General features: G+C 34.2%; 1 protein-coding gene and 1 pseudogene across 6 annotated transcripts; one reads left to right on the forward strand and one right to left on the reverse strand.

Annotated features, from left to right (window-relative positions):
* Window positions 1-6,970: 6,970 nt before the first annotated feature.
* Window positions 6,971-17,079, forward strand: NDP1 (Tetratricopeptide repeat (TPR)-like superfamily protein). Of its 6 annotated transcripts, none has more exons than XR_016107708.1 (14): window positions 6,996-7,381; window positions 7,457-7,589; window positions 7,721-7,794; window positions 7,887-7,933; window positions 8,025-8,178; window positions 8,273-8,317; window positions 8,407-8,602; window positions 8,711-8,772; window positions 9,043-9,143; window positions 9,477-9,531; window positions 14,540-14,587; window positions 16,079-16,289; window positions 16,422-16,683; window positions 16,789-17,079. XR_016107708.1 is itself a non-coding variant. In XM_088972164.1 (12 exons), the coding sequence occupies exons 1-12, from the start codon at window positions 7,183-7,185 to the stop codon at window positions 16,598-16,600; spliced, it is 1,293 nt and encodes a 430-aa protein (XP_088828290.1). In that variant the 5' UTR covers window positions 6,971-7,182; the 3' UTR covers window positions 16,601-16,821. The 6 variants fall into 6 exon arrangements, 2 of the variants coding, with proteins under 2 accessions (XP_088828290.1, XP_088828291.1); XR_016107709.1 differs by having other exon boundaries at window positions 8,276-8,317; window positions 16,789-16,821; XR_016107706.1 differs by lacking the exon at window positions 16,079-16,289 and having other exon boundaries at window positions 6,971-7,381.
* Window positions 17,080-21,976: 4,897 nt separating this feature from the next.
* LOC148868733 (syntaxin-111 pseudogene) lies at window positions 21,977-22,666 on the reverse strand (annotated as a pseudogene).
* Between the last annotated feature and the right edge of the window lie 3,828 nt (window positions 22,667-26,494).

Genomic DNA, 26,494 nt, shown 5'->3' on the forward strand with positions numbered 1-26,494 from the left:
ATTGTCACGTCCCAGCGACACGAATTTTTGAAATTCAAAACGCGCGGTCACAACTATCAACATTTATGAGTAGTAGGCACGTTTCTCGCCTTTTCAGAAACCGAAGAACCCTGGCAAAAGCAACTCGCGCAGTCAAGATTCGAAGGACGGGACAAATCCACCTACCACCTCGCGAAACTCCCCGCACCAGGGCAAGACCCTTGGTGCGAGGAGTGGGGGGCAATTGATGAAGGAAGATTTGGCCCAACCTCACAGTTATGCAACACGTGGCAAAAACAACATCTCGGCAAAAAAGCAAGCCTAAGGCGTGAATATCAAGGGGACACCAGCGGACCGAACTCCCTACTGGGGGCCCAAACTCACCCTTGGCCCAAAACCAGAAAGTAATCCGAACTGGCCTACCTTCAGTTCGGGATATACCTCACCGAATTGGCCAACCTCGCAACAGCTCGGGATATACCTCACCGAACTAGCCAACCTTGTAACAGCTCGGGGTATACCTCGCCGAACTGGCCAACCTCGCAACAGCTTGGGATATACCTCGCCGAACTGGCCAACCTTGTAACAGCTCGGGGTATACCTCGCCGAACTGGCCAACCTTGTAACAGTTCGGGATACATCTCGCCGAACTGACCTGCCCTATAGATACCTCCGAACTCAAGACTTCACCTCGCTCACCACTCCGTGTCACCTTCTGGGCACCAAAACCAAACAAGTCGTACCATGCCTAACACTGAGGAAGTCCGTGCCCGAGGGCGCCGCACCTGACTGACTTGGGATCTGACGGTTGGCGGCCGCACTCTAAACGGCCACCTGCCACCGCCACTGACACCGCCATCTCCAGTTAGAGAGACAGTTAGGCAGTGATGGTTCTGTCCCAGCAGAAAGGACGACGGCCGAATTGACAAGCGCAAGGGTAATCATACCCAACCTGACAAGGGCCTTGGAGCAAGTGCGCGAAGTGATTATAAGAGCCCCCTGCCCCCAACAAACAAGGTATGAAAACTTTGCGCTATCTGGTTTTATCTTGCTTTTGAAGGATTCTAACTTAAGCTTTGGAGCCGTTACACCGGGTTCCCCCCGGAGCTTCCTCATCTCCTCCGTTTCAGGTTCCCTGCTACTCAGTTCAGAAGCAAGGTCGTTGACAGCTAAGACCGGCCGGATCGCGCATCATCAGTAGTGATGCTCATGTCTCTAGCAGTTTAAAATATAGGCATGCCAAGATAGTCATTTGGCACCCCTAGGGATGGCAATTTTCCCCATCCTCGACGGGACCCAATTCTGAGGACCCAAGTTATATATATATATATATAAATCAAAACATATTTAAAACATTATATATAATTTAAAATTTTCATTTATTTTAAGTAAAATTATTTATTTAAAAACATTGTTATCTAAAAAAAATGGGGATTCGGGTCCCTACAGGGAACCCATCTTCATCGGGATAGAAGATGGAAGAACAATTTTATCCCTGACAAAAATTGGGGATGGGGATGAGGTTAATTTCAGAATCATAATCGATGATAGTGAATATGATCCCCACCCTGAACCCACCTCGTTGCCATGCCTAGGCATCCCTTTAAACTATTTATTGTAAATCCATATAACTACAGACTATTTATGGTAAAAATTAATGGCCCTCGTATTCACGCTCTGTTCCATTCCTTCACCCCTATAATGTGTAATATGTATATGTAATACCAATAAACGAAAAAATATATTTTTAAGACCATGTTCTTAAGTATTACCATTAGCAAAACAATTTAGCATCATTAGCAATTAATTGTCGGCATCATGTGGAGTAATTTTCATGAATTATGTTTGGGAGCAACACAAAGGGAAAGTAACGAGGCCATTAGGATTGAGCCATTCAAAGGCTTTGATGGGTGGAAATATAGGTAGATCCAAGCTCATATTTGAATTCAAATCTGATCATATCCATCAATTTTATATCAAAATCAGCTTGAATTTCGATTGTAACAAATATTGAATCATACTAATAAATAAAATTAAAAGAGATCAAAATACCATATATCATTAATAAAACAAACTAAAAGGACTTTGATATTGTATTTCATGAATAAAATGAGTAAAAAACAACATGCATGAAACAAGAACCCACGACAATTTAGTAAAAACAAAACATTCAAACCAAGCAACCAACTTTACAAATAGATAAAATAGAAAATTTAAGTATGTATAAACATATGTATTTAAATCAAGCAAAATTGAGTAGCTAGGGGTGGATTCGTATTTTATGCAATTATGAGACAGATTCTATTCAAATCATCCTTAATGGGGTAAAAAAAAACTCTATTTAGATAAGCCTTTCTCTTTTAGGCTTTGGGCTATCAAAAAAAAAAAAAAAACAAAAAACAAAAAATTATTTCTAAAATTGTTTGCTAAAAATTGCTTTTAAAAACACTAATACATTTTAGTCCCAAAACACAAAGCCTAAAATTAAGGCTTTTTGCTTTTCAGCTTAGATGCACAAATCAAACGAAACTTATCCAAACACACAACGTAAGTTTTGATGTCATGTTCAAATGATTTGCATATGATTTGTGCTTTTCAGCTTAAAAGCACAAATCAAAAAACTCATTTTCCTTTACAATCATACAGACCCTAGTTCCAATTTAAATTGATGTTTTCTAGATTTTCAAAAAAATCATTTTCCTTTGTACCTATCATTCCAAAGATTTAAACAAAATAGACACATGTCAAATTCTTATTAGTGGTAGTTCAAGAAAAAAGCCTACTAACATGGAGAGTGGAGCCTACCACCAGAGTTGTGAGAAGTGGGAGGCTCCCACTTTCAATCATTTCATAAAAAAAAAGAAACTGTATTATTAACTAATGTTAACTACTAAACTAATTAATTAATTTCATCTATTGATTACTAATAATGATTACTATTAAGTACTTCTAATTAATTAATTACAACTATTAATTACTAATAATAAATATTATTTATTATTAATTAATTACTTTTAACTACTTCTAATTAATTAATTTTAGCTATTAATCACTAATAATAATTACTCACTGATAATAATTAATTACTTAAAAATATTTATTATAATAATTACTGCTAATAATTTATTACTCACAATATTGCTCAATATTAATTCGAAATGATGATTAATTAATGATAATTAATAAATATTTTGATAATGATAATTAACAATTCAAAATAACCATTTTATATTTATAGTAACTCATATTAATTATTTTGAAAATAAATATATAATTTTAATTATTTATATTATAATTATTATCAGAAATTATAATTCATGCATTTATATGAAATAATTAATTATATTATTATAAGTAGTTATAATTAATAATATTATATTAGTTAATATAATTATATTATTATTATCAATAATTATAATTAATTTTTACTAATACTAATGATGATAGTTATTATTTTGGAATGTTAATTAAATAATGATAATTAATAAGTATTTTAATCATGTTAATTATTAATTAGGATATAATCATTTTATATTATATTAATTCATATTAATTATTTTATAAATATATAATTAGTGTAGCTTATTTACGTTATTATTATAACAAGTAATTATAATTAATACTATTATTATAATTAATTATATTATTATTATTTTTCTCTAATAAATACTTCATTTAGTGAAAGTTAAATTATAAAACTTTATATTATTCAATATTGTTAAACTTAAAGAATTATAAAAGCAAATATTATTTAATGAATTAACTAAAAATCGTATTTATAACAAATTAATTACTTAATAAAAATAAAAATAAAATAATAATAATAATAATAATAATAGTTAGTAGTAGTAATAATAATAATAATACTTTAATATTACTGATTTCAAAATCAATACACACACAATAAGAATATATTATTAGTAAATAATAATAATATACTTATTATTATTACTGATTTCCTAATTATTAAGATATTATTAACCTATTAATAATACTGATTATTATTAAAAAACGTTAATAGAAAATTTTAATTACTTTAAATTATTTTCTGAAATTTCCCATTTTAATTCAGACAGATAACTAATTAATAATTTTAATTTCTTAAAATTATTATTTACTGAATAATTTTAAATACTCCTTGATTAACAACCTTGTTTTTGAATAATTGCTTTTATGTTCAATATTTTTTTTTTGCAAAAATTCAAATAAATTTTCATTTGCAATGCTAACCATTTTCTTTTTCTCTTATTTAGTTTTTTCAAAAGATGAAAAAAAAAATTATGTTTACCTATTTTTATCAAATTATGTATTTATCAAGTTGTTGTATTGGTGATGACGATGATGATGAGTAACTTTTTGAAAGAGAGGAGTACTAATAATAATTAATGACTTTTAATTAATTAATTTCAGCTATTAATTACTAATAATAATAACTCATTGATAATAATTTCTTATAATAATTACTGATAATATTTCTCATTATTAATTCAGAATGGTAATTAATAAAGATTTTCATAATAGTAATTAATAATTCGAAAATCATCATTTTATATTTATATTAACTCATATTAATTATTTTGAAAAAAATATTTAATGTTAATTATTTATATTATAATTATTATCAGGATTATAATTCATACATTTATATGAAATAATTAATTATATTGTTATTATTATTATCAGTAATTAAATTTTATCAGAAATCATTATTATTAGTAGTAATTAATTATAATTATTGATAATAATAATATAAATATATAATTATACTAATTAATATAAGTATCCTTAATTATAATAATGATAATTATTACTTTAGAATGTTAATTAATTAATTATAATTAATAAGTATTTTAATAATGTTAATTACTAATTGGGATAAAATCATTTTATATTTATATTAATTCATATAATTATTTTATAAATATATAATTATTGTTACTTATTTATATTAATATTATTATAAGTAATTATAATTAATACTATTATTATTCTCTAATAAATATTTCATTTGGTTAAAGTTAAATTATAAACTTTCAATTATCCATTATTGTTAAACTAAGAGAAATATAAAAACAATTATTATCTTGGGGATTGACTAAAAATTATAATTATAACAAATTAATTATTTAATAATAATATTAATATTAATATTATTATTATTTTAATATTACTAATTTCAAAATCAATACACACATAATAAGATTATATTATTAGTAAATAATAGTAATAATAATATACTTATTTCTATTATTGATTTCATAACTATTAGTATATTATTAATCTATATTACTCAACAAAGACATGGAATAAAAAAATGTTCAACTTGCTACTAAATGAATGAACTAAAAATCTATGAGTATTCTAATTGACTTGAATTTGATACATCAACATGCCCAAAATTCCAATTTCAACCTATATTTCCTATTTCTATCTTCCAATTCCCATAATTCAAACATACCATTATGTTTATGTACATGTTTCCCTATATTTTTCCTAAAGATAAATTATAGCCGGTCTACGTGCACTATGGGGAGTTTAAACTTAAAATCCATAACCATGATCAACCAAAAGAAGCGTTGCCACCTAACTTGGAGGTGACTTCCATACTTAGGATAGTCCCATTCTTCTCTTTTCTTTCATGTTTTCTTTGTTGGATGGGATTTGGAGTTTTGATTAATTATCAATTGATTGTAGCCATACATGATGATTTGATTGTAGTCATATATTTTTCATCTCTTACTTCAGAGGGTGGATGCATCTGCAAATGTTGTTTGACATGAATTGTTCTTCTTAACAGCTATTTGAATGATTTTATTCCTTCTTTGCCTCTTTGAATGGTTATTATTTAAATGCTTTTTATCCATTCATATGTCCCTAAATATTAAGCAGTATTGGTGACATTGTTGTAAACATCCATCTAATTTTGCTATTTTATGAATAGATTAATGATACTTTTTTGGGGTTGGGTTGCTCAACAGGACATTGATTTTTTATTGTTAAATAGTAAATTTCAAATTAAATGATACTGTAGTTACCCTTGCTATGGGCTATGGGATCATTGTATATATAAAACATGGTAAGTCTATTAAGTCAAATAAATAGATTACCCTAAATGTCTATTATAAATAATTAAAAAATGAAATAATTCATATAAAGTGAAATAATTACTTGTTGAAAATTACTGAATTAAGTAAATAATAATAATAATAATAATAATCAATATTTATAGAAATAATTAATAATAATAATCATCAAGTACTTAATTAAGTAAATAATAAAAAACGAAATAGCAATCATCAATTGTCATTCATGTTTATTCAAAGCATGCCCCATAATAATTACCGAATATAGTAATTAAACCTTAAATAAGAATCAATATTTATAAATAGTCATTAAAATTGTTAAGCCAAATCATTAATGTTTATTCTTAAATGCCAAATGTGAATTAACAAATCTATTATATAATTATTATAGTCGGTTGGAAAAAATATTTTAAGTAAACATTTAAATAATTACAAATTTAGTTAATATTATTATTATGTAACAAAAAATTTAAATTAAATACTAAAATAAAATAACAAGAAGAAGGAGAAGAAAAAGAAGAAGAATGATACAATTAAAATAATAAATGGTTCAAGTTGAATTTAGTGACCCGTATAATTTTATGGGTTTGACATACAAGTGTCAATTTATGTGGGCCCGTATAGTGTATGAGTATTTTAAAAAATGACACTTTATAAACAATGATAAAAATCATTAATGATTATTCATATATATATATATATATATATATATATATATAATTAACTTTCCCGTACTAAACATAGATATGATAGAGTCGGATTGGATCGGGTTCGTTAGGGAACATCAGGGTTCAGAGGGTCGAGTTAGGTTAGGGTGATTGAGTTGGGGTGAAGAGTCCGAGAAATCCGTACTGAACCCGGCCCGTTGATGTCCTTAGACCCAAATCCTAGTAGCTCTAGTTAACGTTGAAAGTTGAAACTTCAAGAGTCGCCCTATGCCCAGAGCTGCCAGTTGCCACCACTTGTATCATGTATGCGTGCGGGCAATAGAAGCTGTATCTGTGATTATGAGAATGAACAATAGTACTTTAAATCAAAGAGTCTCTTTATCTAAAACGCAACGCAGAGTGGAGCACAAACAGAACAACCCTTCAATCCGCGAATTTTAGAGAACGAAGGAATGCTTCTAATCGCGGCTGGACTCGGAAGAGCCGCAACTACGGCAGCTCGAACCTTACAGTCGAGGCTGTCGTTCCAGAATCATTATCTTCTCTTTCCTTCGGCCCTCAGATTATATGGAACCAGCGTTTCGAATGTCGATCCCGTTGCTCTTCAGATGATCAACTACGCCCTCGCTCATGCTAGAACTCAGAAATCAGGTCCTCCCCCTCATCATCTCCCTCATCATTTTCTATAAGCTAATAATTTTAATAACTGAAACACTTCACTTGCAGATGAATCGTACGCACAAGGTCTTCTGGTTTTGGAGCAGTGTCTCTCCTCTAACCTACGCGAGGGATCGGATAATTCAAGTGAGAACGCATGGGGGATGGTTCTCCTTGCCATGTCTTCCTTGCTATCGGAAAGGTCGGTGTCAATGAACCGAAAAGCCACTACGTTGATACAGCCTTTTGTTTTTCTTTTCTTTTCTTTTCTTTTTCCCGTTAAATTACTAGAAGATATCTAAGATATCTAACACTATTATTCCATATCCATAGAGGAAGTATTAATGAAGCCATAGAGAAACTCGAGAAAGTTCAAGATCTGACCCACTCTTATTTGGAAATTAGAGGTATCTTTCTTCCAATCGGCCTTATAAATTTTTACTTTTTCTCGGATGAGAAGTTAGATATTCACCATCTATTACGATTGAACGTTGTTCAGTTGCTGCCTTGGAAGGGTTGATCGGACTCCATTTGGAGATGGGGCAGGTTCGTCGTTAAAATTGTCTCAGCTAGCATTCTTTGCATAATCTGTTTTTATAATTTATAACTTCATTTGGCAACCCATCTCCCTATATAGGATGATACTTCGTCAGTGCTCGCGGATAAATGCTTGCAATTGTTGCAAAGAAACGGGCCTGAAAATGGTGACAGGGATGAATCTGGGGTTCTAGAAACTCGGGCTAAAGCCGTTAAGGGTCTAGTTCAGCTTGTGCTTGGTAATATTGAATCAGGTAACCACCTAAACATTGACTTCTTTTGTTTTGCTGCATTGTGCATTTCATGTTTGTATATATGATTGAAAGGCTTTCTGCTTCTGATTTACAGCAGAGCCTTACTTTTCAGGATTTCAGGAGGATAAAGGTTGCTCTGGTGAGTTTTTTTTGTTAGAGCTCAGTTCTTGGGGAGGACAAAATGCATTATTTTTGTTCTCAACCATGTTTTGATTTTGTGGTTTATAGGAAATGTTGCTCTCCCATATGGAGAACTCTTACATGCCACTGGAAATTTTCCATTGGCAAAGCAGTTTTATGAGAAGGCAATTCAAGGGGTGTCTGAAATTGATGGTCCATTTGCTTTAGGAGCTTCTAATATGCAATCAGAGGAAGTCCTCATAGGGGCCACCTGTGCTTTGGGTCAGCTTGAAGCACATGTTGGGTAAGCCCCAGGTTACTTATTAAACCTTGCTGTGGTTTATACTTTTGTGTCTTCTGTCATTTTTTTAATGTTTATGGGTTTTAAAGTCTAATCATGCTTTTCGTTCAGAAATTTTGCTAATGCAGAGGAGATACTGACAAGAGCATTAACAAAAGCTGAACAGCATTTTGGTTTGTCACTTTACCTTGGTGTTGTTAATGAGATTTTTTTTTTTTTTTTGGTTGAATCATTTTTGGCATTTTATGATTGAGTCCTATTTTGTCAATGCTACTCTGACAATCTGATACTTAAAAATGGTGTGAGATACTTCAACATTAAAATGGAGTATGCATCCACACCATATCTGAAAAAGTAGCTATTTAAAGAATAAAATGTTGGATGTGTATTAAGATGCCATTCTTTCTTTATTATTTGTTGAATTATTTCATCATTTGATGTAGGCTCTCATCATCCAAAGGTTGGTGTCATCCTAACTTCTATAGCTCTTATGTTCCGGCAGAAAGCAAAGATGGAGCACTCAAGTTCTATTTTGATTCAAGAGGTTGACATTGATGCTTCCCTTAACCATCACAAGTCTTAAAATTTAATTTCTCTTTCCTGGATCTTTCCAAAAAAGAAAAAAAAAACCATTACACTTCGTCACATGAAGCTATCTCTTGTAAACTGGTTTCATCAATTCCAATTCAGAAGCTTAGTTGATAGGCTGGAGTTGGCACAGTTGTGGTTTGTGATGTCTAAATTTATTTTCTAGATACTTCTTCAGTTAATTCAATTAGTTGATTACAAACTCCCATCAGTTGGCTTGAGTTCTTAAATTCTCTGCTTATAATGGTGGGTTATATTATTAATCTTTTATTGAAAATGTTATCCACAGGGACTCTACAGAAGGGCAATAGGCTTGCTAAAAGCTCCACCTATAGAGACCGAAGGTATATTGATTGGCTTAGCAATTCAACATTTGTGATTTATTTATTATCTTTCACTGTATAAGAAGAAGGTTTTGCTAGTTAGGTTTTTGTTGGTCTAAATGATCTAGGAACCTTCCATGTGGCAACATGGTGGGAGTCCAGTCAGTCCACAAAGGGCCAGTTTCTCTTGCCCATAGTTTTCAAGGCACCAAGGAAAGACTAGGCAATTTTTTTTTTGGGGGGGTGCCTTGCCACCTAGCGAGATTTTTTTGAATAAAAAACATGAATCCTAGGGTGATTCCCTAGGTTCCGTAGCTGGTAATAACTATTTTTCACTATTAATTGTCTATTATCTTCATAAAAAATGTATAAATTTCATTTAAAACATAGAAAACCAACATATTCATGAAAAATGGAAGAAAGAAAAGAAATTTTAGAAAATAGAGGGCCTCAGGCCCTCTATTTTTGTCCTAGGAAATCAATATGTGTTGATCAGACAAAAATTTAAGTTCTTCCATGCTTATTAGTTCAGGTTTTGAAGCCTTCAAGGGTCCAAGACATTATACATCTTGATTGAACCCTAACAAATAAGAAAAATAATAAAATGAAACTAGTATTTTAACTCAAACCAATAATTTAGTTTAGTAATTCCTTTCTTATTATTATTAATATCAGAAAGTTAAGAGTACAAAGGTATCCAATAGCAGTATGTAAAAAATATCTTGTTGATTGAATGAGGTGACCCTTCATGAGCACCTTATTGCATAGGTGTCACTCTACATGTTTGGATACCTTGGTATTACTTGATTGTCATAGTTAGGTAGTATATCCTAGAAGTAGTCTCTATTTTATATGTGTTGAGTTGGGCCTAGTTGTTTTTTATTCTTATTTTAAGCTATTTAGTTAGGAAGTTGTTGGGCTTTAGGCCCATTAGTTTATGTTTTTAAGTTGTGACTGTTCAGCTACATTAGTAGCCGCCCTACTAAGGGCATCCTTGTAATGTCTCATCCTTTAAGTTAAGTATAAATATAATGAGGGGTTGGCGGCTAGGGTTAATTTAAGAATCCTGGTTGACTTCTTACTCTTTTCTCCCTCTCTTTTCTTCTCTACTACTGAAATCTTTATATTCCTCCCCTTTTCCTTTCACAAGAAATTCAACTAAATCTACAATCAGTGATTTCTACTATATGATAGTGGGTTGTTCTTGTATCAGTTGGTCTTCAATAGTAGACATGCCTTTTCTGGGTTATTTAGTTTTTGATTTGATTGATAGCAATATGTTTGTATTTTATTGGATAGTTGGAAGGAATTGTGCAATTGTGTGAATGCATGAAAACCAAATCACCCAGACATGCACTCACAGGGTGATTTGGTTTGTCCTTTGGCTTATAACATGTTTGAGATTTTTAGAGGCCATAAGAAAGTATTATGATTATTATGATTCCTAGTAAGGTAGTGGATCCTAAAGGTAGTCTCCAATTTATAATATGATAGTGGGTAATGTATCACTTGGATTAGCTATAACAAACATGCACTCACTGGGTAATTTTGTCTTTTGTTTGATTGATAAAATGTTTGTTTTATTGGAGGGTTGTGAAAAAGTATTGTGACCATGTGGAGTTATGGACTAATAAAAACCAAATCACCTAAGCATGCACTCACAAGGTGTTTTGGTTTTAAATTTGACTGTTAGCATGTTTATGATTTATTGGAGGTTTACAAGGAGGCATTGTAATCACGTGAACTCATCAAAATTAAATCACCTAAGCATGCATTCACTGGGTGATTTGTTTTTTCTTTTGATTGATGGCATGAACTCATCAAAATTAAATCACCTAGGCATGCATTCACTGGGTGATTTGTTTTTTCTTTTGATTGATGGCATGTTAGTGTTTTATTAGAAGGCTACAAGAAAACATTGTGATCATGTGAACAAATCACAACTCATATTAGGCAACCTTGGCATTTCTTGATTATCATGGCAAGGTAGTAGACCTTAGAGGTAGTCTCCATTTTTTCATATGTTAGTAGGTTATTTTTGTATTAGGGTAGGAAAAAGGCATGCACTCGTTGAGTGATTTGATTTTTCATTTGATTGTTAGAATGTATGTGTTTTATTATAGGATTGCAAGAAAGTGTTGTGACCATGTGAATTCATCAAAACCAAATCACCTAGGCATGCATTCATTCAATGCTTTGGTTTTTCATTTGATTAATAGCATGCTTGTGTCTCATTGGAGGGTTGCATGAAAGTGTTGTAGTCATGCGAATTCACCATTCAAGATGTTAGGCTATCCTAGTATTTCAAGGAGAATGAAAGAGAAAGAGAAAGAGAAAGATAGAGAACAAAGCAAATGTGGGAAAGACTCGAAGAGAAGAATTCGGATAGAGAGAAACCACCTTTGTTCGTTTTTGTGTCAAATGGTCCCCCCCCTGAGGTGAATAGTGGATTCAGTTTTTAATTATATTAGTGCAGTTAGGGCATTTTCACAAATTTGGAGAATTTTAGCAGTCTTTTGGTAATTTTTGAAATTGTAGGGGGTATTTTGGTCATTTGGGCTTTGGAGAGGTCAAACTGAAATTCTGATTTGATGGTGGGGATTCTGGGTCCAAGTGTGAAGGGTTGAGATGGGTGTGAGTGTACATGGAGGTTTTGTGCGTTTGGGCCAATGAGATTGATCAAAATAGAATCTTTTTAGATAAGTGGGCAAACGGGGGTATTTTTGGCTGAAATTGGCAAGGTGGGGTTGTTGGGTATTCCGGATTGATTGTTGGGGTCAGATTAGTCCAACAGTGCTTAGATCAAGGGGATTTGAGGTACAGGCGGTTCGTTTAATGAAAAAGCTCGGAATGGAATCTTCACTTGATAAATGGGCAAATGGAGGAACTTTGAGTTGAAATTTTGTAGGATGGTGTTTCTGAGGGCCTTGGACGAATTGGCAATCCACTCCAATGTGTTAAGTTAGGGGAATTAGAGGTATGGGTGGTCCAACCATTGAAAAGGCTTGAAATGAAATGTTTGTTTTATGAACAGGCAGATGGAGGAATTTTGAGCTGAAATTTTGTAGGATGGTGTTTTTGTGTCTTGGATGAATTGATAGGGCTTGATTGGTACAGGCATTTGGACATGCGAGAGAGCCCAGAAGAAAACCTCCGTTTGATGGATGGGCAGATGGAGGAATTTTGAGTTGGACTTTGGTGGAATGGCATGAATTTGATTTACGAGGCTGTTTAGAGGGTTTGATCATGTTAGGGACGTATGGATTGCATGCTTTAGGTTTGAGAAGCATCGTAGTATCAACTTCGTCGAAATGGAATCTTTGATGGATGAGTGACAAAATCAAGGAATTTAAGGCTGGAATTTGGTGTGATTGGTTGTTTAAAGGTTTTTCTTCATGTGACGGGGTCTGATTGTTTGAGAGGTAGGGTGATGTGGCACAATTGTGACTGTTGGAAGGGAATTTTGTGGATTTAATGGTGTATTTAAGGGTATTTGAGCTGATGTTTGGGTGTCCGAAGTGTGAAAAGTGGGTTGGAGAGGGGATTGAGCAAAAAATGGGTGCTGACACCATATGTTAGTGGGTAGCAACAATAAGATGCACTCATTAGATAATTTGGTTTTTCATTTGATTGATAGCATGTTTGTGTTTTATTATAGGATCGCAGGAAGTTTTGTAACCATGTGAACACATTGAAACCAAATAACATAGGCAAGCACTCATTAGGTGATTTGATTTTTCATTTGATTGATAGCATGTTGTGTTTTATTGGAGGGTCAAAAGAAAGTGTTGTGACCATGCCAACTCATTGCTCCACATTTTAATTTCTTGATTGTCAAAGTATGACAGTGGACCCTAGAGGTTAAGGCGTTGAGGCAAGGTTAGGTGATTTTTTTTTTGAATAAAACCCATCTTTCACTATTAATCGTTACCTAGTTTCCTAGGTGTTTTTTTTTGAATAAAATCCATGAATTCTAGGGTAATTCGTTAGGCTCCTTATTAAGCAACAACCATCTTTTGCTATTAATTGTCTATAATCTTCATAAAAAAAATTTATAAGCTACAGTTGAAACATAGAAAATCAACATATTCATGAAAAAATGGAAGCATGAAAAGAAATTTCAGAAAATAGAGGGGTTGGACCTCTATTTTTGTATTAGGAAAAGAAGAAAAGAAAAGAAAGGGTGAAAGAAGAAGAAGAAGAAGGTTATGATGATGAAAATAACTAATATGTGTTGATTGGATAAAACTTGGAGTTCTTCCATGCTAATTAGTTCAAGTTTTGAAGTCTTTGAGGTTTCAAGGTAGTGTACATGATTGAATTGAACTCTAACAAACGAGAAAAAATAATAAAAAAGAAAGTAGTTTTTTTACTTAAATTGAATAGTTTAGTTTAATAATGTCTATTTTATGTATTATAATTCAAAAAGTTAAGAATATAACAGTATCCAAGAGTATTGTGTAAGAAATATCTTGGTGATCAAGTGAGGTGATCCTTCATGAGCGCCTTCTTGCCTAGGTGTCCGCCTAGGAGTTGCCTTTGACAACTATGCTCTTGCCTCTCTCAATTCATGTGGTTAGTTCAGAGTAAAAATCCCACTTCCCCAAAATGAGCCCCTTATTGTTGGCAATTTTCAATTTAAAATATTACAACTTTGGAAAGTTCATAACAATGCATGCAAAGCTCCAGAATCATAACAAAATATATAAGGGTGGATCATGGATAGCTACCCTAGAGGTGTGCTTGGCACACTGCTGTACTTTTTGGCCATATCAATAAAATGTTTGACTGTTACTGATAAAAAACTCCATTACAATGTGGGGCATAGGGTTTATATGTACTTGGTGAATGAACACATTGCTGATGCAGAAGGTCCCCTATTCAATTTACTGTTCTATTGGCCAAAGCATTCCTCCATGTCTATAAATGATTTAGATCATCTAGGTAGGTTTCCTAATTGACCTGCTTAGAAATTATTTCTCCATTTTGTAATATTAATCCAAAATGGTACTTGCTTTGTTTGGTACAGATGCAGAAGTGAAGGTAGATAGAAGAGATATAACAGCCCTGGCAAGAGGTAAAACTTATAATCTAGATGGTTCTGTTCATGCTTCATGCATAACATCCTAGACATGATAATATGTTGACATAAAGTTGTTCTAAAGTTGTTTGATTAGTCACTTAGTGGATAATTATCTGTGCATCCTATACCACACATTTTGCACTAATTTATTGACCCTAATGATAAAGTTCCTGGATTGTTATGATTGTTGGATGGGTATGAGCCTGATTTCCAATAGGTGGCTGCTATCATTAAAAGGGTTGTAACTTCGGCTGGTTCAATTCAGGGTATATTTTGAAAATTTGAAAAAAATGAAGGGTAAAAGAGTCACAAGGTATGTTTAAGTCTTTTTTAAAAATTCAGGTATGTTTAAGTCAATTTATGAGAACTATGGGTATGTGTAAGTCTTTTACCCTGAAGATATCTTATGTATATATTTCCTGAATTTAGCCATCTTGGTCACCTTGTTGCTTGCATGCATCAGCCATCTGTTAGCACTTATTTTGACAAAACATAAGTTATCATGTCATGTTTCAAGTATTACAGATTGCTGTTTGTATGGTTTCTCATGACATTTGCTCTTTCTAAAATGGATTAGTTATTGGATATTGATTCTATGAGGGCACATATGAAGGAGCTTTTTTTTTTTTTTTTTCCATCAGATTATTATCTACTTAATGCTAGCATCCTACCTAACATTGGCCTCAACTTTTAAAATGTGGAAGTATGAGGCATGATACTGTATGGCTTTGCAAAAAAAGGACTGTATCTATTACACTATATAGAGAGGCTTTGTTTGTCTCTCTTTTTTGTCTGATAGTTTTGGGACCATTGCTTGGAGCAATTGTAAAATATTGGGCTGACAAGCATGAGAATGCATGTTTTAATTTGAAGCAACCATTGTGCGAAAAAACGTTGAGGGAACATGACAAGGCCTTCTGCTAAAATTTATTCTTTGATGCCTAGGGATTGAATAAGAAACTGAGAAATAGAGGCATCATAAGGGAACATGGCAAGGTCTAGGGAGGACTTGTGTTTAACATATGCTGAGGTCTTTTTGCTCAAATTTACTCCATGAACAAAGCCTAGGATGTGACAAGGGAACATAGTGTCTCCTTTTAAGCCCTAAATTAAGTGGGCACATGGAGGTTTATTGGTTTGTTGGACTTCTTAATTGAAGTGATATTGGACCTTTCACCAAATGATATTTGTGTTACAGTCTCCCCTGATTGAACCCGAACCGAGTAAATTGCATTTGAATAACCTACCCACAGGACACCACAGCCGCACATTGGGAACATCTCCTGTACTTATGTTGTCATTCATGGGTATGTTCCCGATGTATGGCTGTGGTGTCCTGTGGGTAGGAGATCTGGACTGCAAGTAAATTATACTTCTCTGAGGTCATTTGAGCACCTTGAGGATAGGGGTCAGGTTATGGCTTTCCCTTGACCTGACCTAACATAACCAAATCTGAGGGATAGACTCATCTGTTTATTTGTTCAGGTTCTCAGCTGGTTATTTACCCAAAAAAAAAAAGATTCTCAGCTGGTTGTTCAAGCTTTACAGTCTTCTGCTTCTATCCTTGGCAATGAGTCAGTTTGTTTTTAGAAGTCAAGTCTTTAAGTCAAGAGTGTGGGCCAGTATGAAGATTCCCCAAAAAGGCTTGCTTGTGCCTGGTTTTTGCCGGATCTTCACAACTCAAAATCTAAGTGTGGTAATAGTTGTCTGACTACCTACTTGGTGTTTAAACTTGTCTTTCTATCTGCAAATTTTCTTTCATGTGTTACAGTTTTGAGGCTACTAATGTTGCTGTTGGTGCAAAACTAATATTGCTGCCTGTTTTAAGGTGGGTATGCAGAAACTCTATGTGTGCAACAGAACAGAAAAGGAGAAGGAGAGAAGATGAAGAAGTGGGCGGAGACTACATGGAAAAACAGTCGGCTGTCACTGGCAGAAGCACTGGAACTCTGTGATCATTCTTCCAAGGTGCCTGTTATAGATGCTCGAATTAGCAGAGTGCTGTAATGCTGTATGCTGGTGAACGCTTGTTGGCACGTTCTACAAACAAAGCAGTGCACTTCTCTTTCCTTGTGAAGACGTTGGTAGATGTGAGTCGTGTAACTTATTACCTATGTACAGTAATTTATGCATGGCATCCATCGGTATCTCCATGTGTAAATTAATACATGAATTTTTCATTATCACTTTATCAGAAATATGAGGGAGGCAGCAATTGGAAGGAGCAATTCGTCATCCTAAGTTTTCATCAATCATCACAAGCTTCGCTCCTCATCCCGGGATCTACTCTTGTCATAATTTCAGGAAGTTGGGCTGCATAAAAGAATTTAAATTACCATAGAGATTGAAGGCAAATCAAACTTCTAGTAGAAATTGCCATGGTCATCGGAAAAGTTGAGTAATATGCTAATCCAAGGCAAAAAAACTGAGCAGCATTCATCAACAACTCAAAATACATATTAATCCGGTAGACATCTTACCATCTAGATATTTGTTGTGTCCTTGTATCCCTAATTGCAGGTTGTCTGTGGTAAGGTAACATGTATTGTGTGGTTGAGAACAAATTCTTCCTCAATTCTGTCAATGGGTGAACAAATCCATTCCACAATAACAACTGATGGAAGAGACTTGAGATCAAATCTCGTTGTCACCAGGGTTAGGGGGGGTTTTAAGGGGATGTGGGATGGGCTACCCCCGGGTTGTGTAGCCCCATGAAGCTAAACAAAGTGAAAAACAAACAAAAAAGAAACTGATGGTGGTTCAGTTGGTGGGATCTCCGGCTATTTGTAGCAGTGGCTTGTGAATTATGATCAAATCCAGCTGCCATCAAGGTTGGGGGGTAAGGGTATGGACATCGGATCTGCTCCTCATAGAGTGCGCCTCACATCACCAACCTCTCATCGCAAGCATGCCATTGAGAATCTCTCTCGTACATGATGCTATCATTCATGGAATGATGTTTCCAACGCACGGCTGGGGTGTGCTGAGGATGGTGTATGGGTTGGGTTACCCCATTTAATAAAAATCAGATTCAGTCATCATAACTGCCCTCACACCATGGTCCTAGCCACATGGCCTGCTTGTGGCCCGTGCAAAGTGCGGGCCGTCCTAGGCCATGCCGCTCTCTCTAGGGATAATTTGGGGGGTTGGCTTGGCATGGCCCATGGGCCATAGGCTAGGCGGGTTATAGGCCTTGTCGGGTTGGGCCATAGGTTGGGCCTTCGGCATGGGTCGAATCGCGCCAGACTGTTTTTTTTTTGTTTTTTGAAATTTTTTAATTTTTATTTCTTTACTAAGTAAAACTAAAATATTTAATTTTCCTTTGACCTTTGGGAACTATTTGAAAAAATAAAAAATCTAACAAAGAAATGAAAAAAAATACTTAACAAAATAAGTCAAAGAGACAAATACTCAAAGTGAATAAAAAATTGGAAGAAAAATAGGAATTTTATTTCATTTAAATATGAATGATACAAAGCATACAATGGTTGGATGAATGAAATATGAAAATTGGAAAATGGAATAAATTAATAAAATATAAAAAATACAATATAGTTACAAATTTAAAATAAAAAATTACATTACTAAAAAATATCAAATAAATTAAATAAAATTAAAACAAGATTTACAAAAATTTGAAAAAATGCTATACAACTATCGAGTATACAAAAAATATTGACTTCACCATTTTCTCCTATTATTTTTGACTTTGATCATATGCTTCAGGTGAAACATCAGGTGTAGTGTCATGCCCTCTTTTGTCTTGTAATCTATTTTTATCATCTAACTAATCTTTAAAGCATATGTACATCTCTAGACTTGTATAATTCATACAACTTTTCTTGTCATCCAACACCCTAGTACTTACACTAAAGCAAGACTCTGGTGGAACTGTAGGTACCAGAGGGGTTAGTAGATCACGTGCCATGAAGGAAGAATCCCTAAAGTAAAAAAAAACTGTAAATAAAAATTAAGTGGATTTACACCTCTTATTAAATAAAAAAGTTTTTTCTCTTCCATTATTGGACTCAAGTTCAAAAGTGTAAGATGCAACTATACAAGTTGAAGAATTTTTATTATTCTTTGTTACTTCAGATTCATATAAACTATACATTTCAAATAATAAACTATTAATTTATTCTTTTTTCTTTTCAATTGCAATATTCATATTTTTACAATATGTTTCAAGTAAAATATCTAAACCAATTTTCCTAATCCTATGATCTAATGTTGTAGCTAAGCAATAAGAGGAGAAATGTTCTCCTAATATTTTTAATTTTATTTTTCATTATTTCAACAATACTTTTAAATTGTTTATTCTTTCTATATTTTGTAAAACAATCACTAATCATCATTAATTGATAATATAAATTACAACTAGTTGGATAATAAATACCTGATAATTCATTAGTTGCATTATAAAAATGTTAAAAGAAATCTCTTATACAAATTGTCATTTCTCAGTCTTTCTCAAATATAATATCAGTAGGCATTTTTGCATTATAAAAATTACTAAGAATTTGTTTGTGAGAAACACAACTTTCTAACATAGCATAGGTAGAATTCTACTTATGTTTAACATCTAATATAAAATGTTTATATTTTAAACCAAAATTTTGAATTAAATATTTAAATTTTTGTTTTCTTGTTGCAGAACTTTTAATATATAATACAATTTCTAATTTTAGAAATATGAGTAGAAATAATATTTAAAGCATATTGAATACATAAATTTAAGGTGTGACATGCACATTTGATATGAAATAATTTACCATTTAAATATGGTTTTAATTGAGATTTTAAAATATTTATTGTTGAATTATTATTACTAGCATTATCAAAACTAATAGAAAATAATTTATTATCAATTCTATAAGCATGTAAAGTATTTAAAATACTTGCAGCAATAACTGGGCTAGTATGTGACCGTTCAAGCTTAGTAAAACTTAAAATTCTTTTATTTAAAAGCCAAATTTCATCAATAAAACAACCGATAACTTAAATATAAATTTTGTTAAATTTAGAAATCTAAACATTAGAAGAAATTGCAACTTTAGAATTAATATTTGATAGCTTATAAATTAAAATTTGTATATATGAATAAAATTTTTTTAAAGCATTTGATCTAATATTATTCATAGATTTTTTTTAAATTGTGGATTTATAGAATTACGCAACCCTTTTTCAAGTTTAGTATCTTCAACTAACAAAATATAGTTGTTTAGCATGTACAATGTATTGTGCTAATTCTTGCTTCATTTTTTCTTGAGAATATTTAAAAGAACCAACCCCCCCCGCCTAATTTGTGTGTGTATTGTTTCTCTCTCTCTCTCTCTCTCTCTCTCTCTCTCTAGTTGTATTTTAGTTGTTGGGAGGGGCATTTGGTTGTTGTAATGTTATTTATCACTTTACCCAAAATGGCCCCCCGAACTATCTGTTGTATAGCTGTTGGGGGGCATTTGTGTCATTCTTTCTCCCCCCAAAACCAAAATACATAAATACCCCCATATAACTGTTTATAACTGTTGAGGGGAGGGGGTATTTTTGTAAACCCCCCCAAAAGCTGAAATCAGGTGGGCCAAGAGTGGCCCGTGGACCTGGAACCCTAGGCCCAACACAACTTGGACCATCATGTTGGACCTGGCATGGCCCACATGTTATTGTACCATGCTGTGCCGGGCTGTGTGCAGCACAGCCCGATTACACCTGTATGTGCTCTAAGGGCAGAGCCAAAAAAAAAAGTCTATTTTTCTTTTAAAAAAACCCAAACCTTCTCAGGCCATTTTCCCTTAAACCCTACTTCTTCTACTCCCTCATATTTTTTGTTTGAGTTGATCCCCCAAAAGAAAATTCCCGGCTCCCACCACTGCCGTGCTCACCGCCACTTGCAGCTGTACATTGGAAATATCTCCCCCTCATACAAATAGGGAGATGTTCTATATGCACGGCTGCAAAAAGGCTGTGAGCCGGGTGTGAGAAACGTTTTGTGAAGATTGAATTCAGTCCCTGTTTAATAGCCCTAGGAACACGAGTACCAAAAAAACCCACTCCATATCTCAGTTTTGATTTTAACGTGGTTTATCGGTTCTTCTTGTTGATATAGAAAAACCATGATCCAATTACCCAATGAATGTTGGACTAAGGGGTTGATTGGATTTAGAATTAACCTTTGCTAATTTTTTTTTTGATAAATTACAGATACCTGCTTTATATTTTGGGGGTTGTAACACTCTAGTACCCCTTAGTTTTATGACAAAAACCCCGGAGGTCCTGATACTTCTAGATTTCAGCACATGTCATGTGCAGGTTTTTTTTTTTTTTTTTTTAATCCTACTACACTCACATGGTTCTTTCAACAAAAGTTGATACTTAGATAGTGATTCACACCCTCTATGAAAATCGTTGCTAAATGAGTGATTCATCTTCAGTGCCTTTAAAGAGCGGTTGTTGATACTCAAATACTGTTCTTCACAGAGTGTTTTTGTAATTTTTTTTCTTATTGTTGCCGTGGATCTTCGAATACTGTTCTTCACAATGAGTATTTCTAGCAGGAATCTGGGAATGGAATTAAGGTACATGGTCCTAGTTCGAAGGTTATGTTTTGCCCTAAAATTGTTGCTGGGATGGCATTGCTTGTGTGCTTAGCTTGTTCTACCATGGTCCATGGACTATTCGAGCAGAGAGTATTCGATCAAATGCATGATAGGAATGTTATTACCTGAACTTCCATTATTAGGGGGTATGCCCTATGCACATAATCAACAACCGGATGAGAAAATTACTCTACCTAGAGAAAAGCGTTTTTTATTTTTCTGAGCTTAGGATAAAATTGATTTTCTTCGATAAAATTATAGACATCACAAAAACAAATATAACTTAAATCTCTATAATAGAGGAAGAGTAAAACTTGAGAATGTTAAGAGGAATAAAATTGATTTGGTTTGATGGGGTTTTGCTATATCGGACATTCTCAACATGGGTACGCTAAAGTTGCTATCAAATTGTTTCAACAAATGAGAAGGGGTGAAAGGTCAGAGCAGACCAGGCCAGACCACCTTCTTCTCTGTGCTATGGGTTGCTAGCTATTTGATGAGAACACCCCCAAAAGTTGATCACTAAACTTTACATGGAAAAAAAAAATATAGATACAGAACAATGGAAGAATAGGTACATTTCAATTTTCAAGGGCAAGCACCAAATAAATAGATACAAATGTTTTAAAATAAAACGAAGGGTAAAATACAAAAACCTTCCCTATAGTTTTATTTTAGCAAAAACCTCCCCTGAATTTTTAAAGAATTCAACAAAAATCTCCCTTTTGTAAATGATCAAACGAAAAATGTCGACATTTACAAAATTACCCTCAAGTGTCATTCAATTAATTTATAAAGTACCACATTTGCCCTCAATCTCCTTCACCGCGCCATGCCTGTCTTGTATCTCCAACACTGTCTCAAGAACCTTCCCTTCCCGTGCTCTTGCACCACCCTCTGCAGTAACTCCTCCCCTCCCATTCCTGCCCCACTTGATATAATCTTCTCTATCACCTCTTCGTCCAGGTACTCCCTTGTTACCATGAAATATTAACAGCCCACCATCTCTTTATACTCCCCCATCATCCGCTGCCTCAACTCCTAGAAGTCCATAAGCTCCTTTAGCTTCTTCTACAGTCCGATGGTGACTGAAGTTCTTGTGCAGTCCACCGGTGTCCCTTCTTTGTATTTAGAGAACCTCCTATTGGCAGCATTGGTGCAGTCCATATCCCCGAGTTGAGACTTTATGCTTCTCACCTTTTAAGCATGGTCACGATATCAACATTGGTCCGTGTGTGCAGGGATTTTAGGGCCTCCGGCTTGTGGAGGCACTTGCTCTCTTTGTTGGCTTGCTGCAGTCGGCCAAGGATGTCTCTGATGAAACTAATCTCTTTCACCATCTCGGCCTCCTATGGTCTATTTGATTTTGCGTCGCCATCACTACCATCTTCAGGTTGACGTTGCCAGCTTCCAGATCCTTCATGGCTTCTTTCTTCAGATCCACATAGTTGAGGAATGGTTTTGTTATCAAATTGTTCATCTTGCTCTGTTTTCTCTATCTCAGTTGAAACTTGGAATCACAAAACTTTGGAAGAGAGAACGCTTCAGCTGCGAGAGTAGATTATGGCTATATGAGAGGCTTTTCGATTTAAAGGACCCAATTTTGGAAATAATTTCCTTCATAGAAGCGAAATCTATATACAAATGACTTATAGTGATGCATTTATATAGAAAAATGATTTGGAAACCTATATATAGAAAATTCTGGGGCTGAAAGTATACAACACACTGTGTGCTTTATGATTTGGAAACTCGTGTACAAAAAACTCATGAGAATGAGCCCTCATTCCCTTTAGCTTCCTTGACTGGTAATGGTGGATGATTGGCTATAGGAACTTCATACGGATGATCAATATCAACCTATTCCCCACCATAAGTATCTTGCATCACCTTGGAGCTGTCAATGCCAGGCGCCTAGGCCAATGAATGGTGAACATTAATTAATTCTGTGTTGAAAACAACGTTCCATTAGCACAAACAGCTGCTGGTTTGAAGATTTTTTATAAGAAAAATACTCTATATCATTCAACAGGTCCATAACTCCAAAATACATTAAAATTTCATGCTTCAATAAATAGACATTTTTCTAAGTCAAGTAGGGCAATAAACAGGTGAAACATAACTGAAAACAAAATTACAAATTCATGGGAGATTGAAAGAGGAGGAAGAAATCGGCAAAGAAAGTTCAGGGAGAAAAGGAAAGAGCTGTGTTCCATTTGGGTTTGGATGAAAGATTAAAAGAGTTGTCGCTTTCCTCCTCTTTAGACGATAGGATTCAGGGATAGGACAGAGGACAAAAGAGGTTGATGGAAGAGGTAAAGAGGATAACAGGTCGGCAGGGGTATTTCAGTAAAAATGTATGTAAACTAATTTGAAAAAGGGTAAAATGAGAATTTGGAACAAAACTGATGTACTGGTCTGATGTTTTCCCTTTGGGTCATTGCTGAAAGGGAGGTTTTTGTCGAATTCTTTAAAAATTTAGGGGAGGTTTTTGTTAAAATAAAAACTATAAGGGAGGTTTTTATGATTATAAAAAACGTTAGGAGAGGTTTTTATATTTTACCCTACAATAAATAATGATAGAGGAAGATCAAACCCTTTCCCCACATCCCTTCTTTAATATCTGGGAACGGACGGGCAGGGACCTAAAGAATCAGAGAGATTAGAACAATGCTAGCTGATTATCTTCTAGTGCTTATAATGCTAATGAAATGAAATCCATCCAACTTTAGACAAGGAAGCAAGAAGCACTCACTAGTTCTACTATATAAGGCCGATCATACAGGCTCTAGAATTCCATATTTCTGTCGTCTTTCTAAATCCAAGAAAAGAGGCTGTAAACTTCGGCTTTACCTTTATCACTTTCACCTGAAATATTTTCAACCCATTTGATAAATTATCCTTTTCTTTTTCATTTAAGTGTGATACGAATATGAAAACTTTGACAATAGATTAAATAAAAGAAAAGAAACGTGTAATGTAAGGAGAATTAGAGAACTTACAGTTGCACAAGGCCATTCGTGGGGGATGATAAACGGGCGTTAATATGAACGCTGTTAACCATCCCTCATTCAAAGTATTGTTGTGAAAAATCTCTCCTTCTCGTCTTTCCCATGTCTCTCCATTCTTCAATAATGATGGCTTGTTACTAGTTAGGAGAGCAGCGGTAGGGATTTGGTTGGGTTAGGAGGAGAGATGACAGTGAAAATGACGCCGTTCGTTTTTCTATTTTTGGGTACCCTTGTGCTTAACCTTTTCACCTTAGTTCCTTTAGGACAATTCACCTTTTTCTAAAGAGGATGTTAAACTTTGAGGGATTTAACATAAGGATATATCAAAATGTTGATGAGTTATTGTTGTGGAAAAACTTAAGAAAACAGATTCAAATGGCACTCAAAATGAAAGTAAAACAGAGATAAAGAGAAATAGGCAAAGAGAGCACACGCAGATTTACGTGATTCGGCTTATAGCCTACATCCATGGGCGAAGGAGGATCAGGAATCCACTATGAAGTTGGTAATGGAGAAGAAACGCATCCACCACAAACTATTATGAAAATTTGCCTTTGAGGTTTTCTCAAATTAATTCAGAGCGGATTCATGAAACGAATCACCACAAAGAGTTCAAGGCACAAACATAACAGTTATATTAATGATGCCGTTCAATTTCATGCCGCGAAAAGCACCATATCAATTTAAAAGGGTACACCAAGTGTGCCTACATTTAAACTCACTAATGGGCTTTGAGCAACCATTTTGGTTAGTGGGTTTCTAGTATCTAGTTTGTTATTGGACTTCTAACAACTAATTTATTAATGAGTTTATACCAACTAGTTTTATTAAATGCTTCAAGGGCTAGTTTTGCAACATTAAATGTTTCAACAACTAGTTTTTATTAGTTCTCTATATAAAGCCTCATAATATCAAGCTAGAGGCATAATTATTCTCTTTGTTTTAAGAAACTTAGAGCTTTTGAGAGTTGAGAGAATTTTCTCTTAGGTGAATGTGTCTCATTTTCTTTGAGCGAGTCCCCAACCCCTTTGGGTGAGTGAGTCTTCAATATTGTTAACACATTTTGTAAGCCATTTCATATTAATGAATTTCCATTCAATTTCTTTTTTTCTCTTTTCTATTCTTTTGAGCAAATTTCTTTCATTGTATTTATTCATACTTGAACAACATCAACTAATAATTACAATAATGCTATTCGCATTCACTTATACGTGAAAGATAGGCAATGCCACACCCAAGACACACTTGGTGATACCTTGATGGCATATTGGTAGTGTGGTTGATGAAATCAATCAAGACAATCACCCCCACTCTATTCAATCTACAACATTGGAGATTTTCTTCAACTTGATCATTGGCGTTGTTGGTACAAGAAGAGAATTCTTTTAACTGCTCCACACGAACATCTAATTTCCCAAGTCTTGGGCACATACTTGGGTGGTATGTTTGAATGCTCTTGTTGGTTTGGGGAATTCTGTGACCAGAGCTTGAATTAAGTCCTTGACAACTGACTTCAAGGACATTTAAGTTTGGTTTTGTTTATATTGCAAGTTGATGCTAGACTTAGGACAAAAGGAGATTTTGGATTGTGGGGTACTGGTTCCCATAGAGTGTTCCCCATGGTTGGCTTCTCATAAGGCTACTACAGTGGTTGGTCGAGGCATTGAATGAAAGGGGTCCCTAACTGGTCTAGGTGTCACTCTCTCACCCAAATTGGCATTGTAGTAGCTATGGAATTGCTATTGGAGATGGCCTTGGGTCTTCCTTAAGTCTTTTAAGCTTGAATGGCTTGGGCAAAGACTGCTTCTTGATGACATTTTGATCCCTCGTTGATGTGAAAGTTGAGGGTGCAGGAGTGTGGGGTTTTTCTCTACTGTTGGCATAGCATTGGTTTTGGGGGTGTTCATGTCCTCATAATATCGTAGAGCTGAAACTTGCTTCCCATGTACCCTAGAGGTCATCATTGGAATCATGAAAGGCAAATGCTCATCTAAGATGAATAGTGAGTTGATGTGGGGCATAAGTGAATCCATCCCTAAGGCAACTTAAAAATCATCTAGGATGCCCAACTTAGAGATCAACCCCCATAGGCCATGCCTTCCATAGCTTTACCATAAGAGTTCGCCTTGAGCCACCCTAATCGTTGATGTTGGGTCTTGAGAGGGGTCACGAACCATGAAGAGTTGCCAAAACTGGGGGTTTCATACATGTATGCACAGGTAAGACTTATACATAAGAGATGGACACAAATTACAACCCAAAAACTTAAACTATTGGATTATGGGCCACTCTTATAT

This window comes from Nelumbo lutea, chromosome 2 (genome assembly GCF_056320005.1).
Source record: "Nelumbo lutea isolate HS-2025 chromosome 2, American lotus-T2T, whole genome shotgun sequence".
Classification (NCBI taxonomy): domain Eukaryota; kingdom Viridiplantae; phylum Streptophyta; class Magnoliopsida; order Proteales; family Nelumbonaceae; genus Nelumbo; species Nelumbo lutea.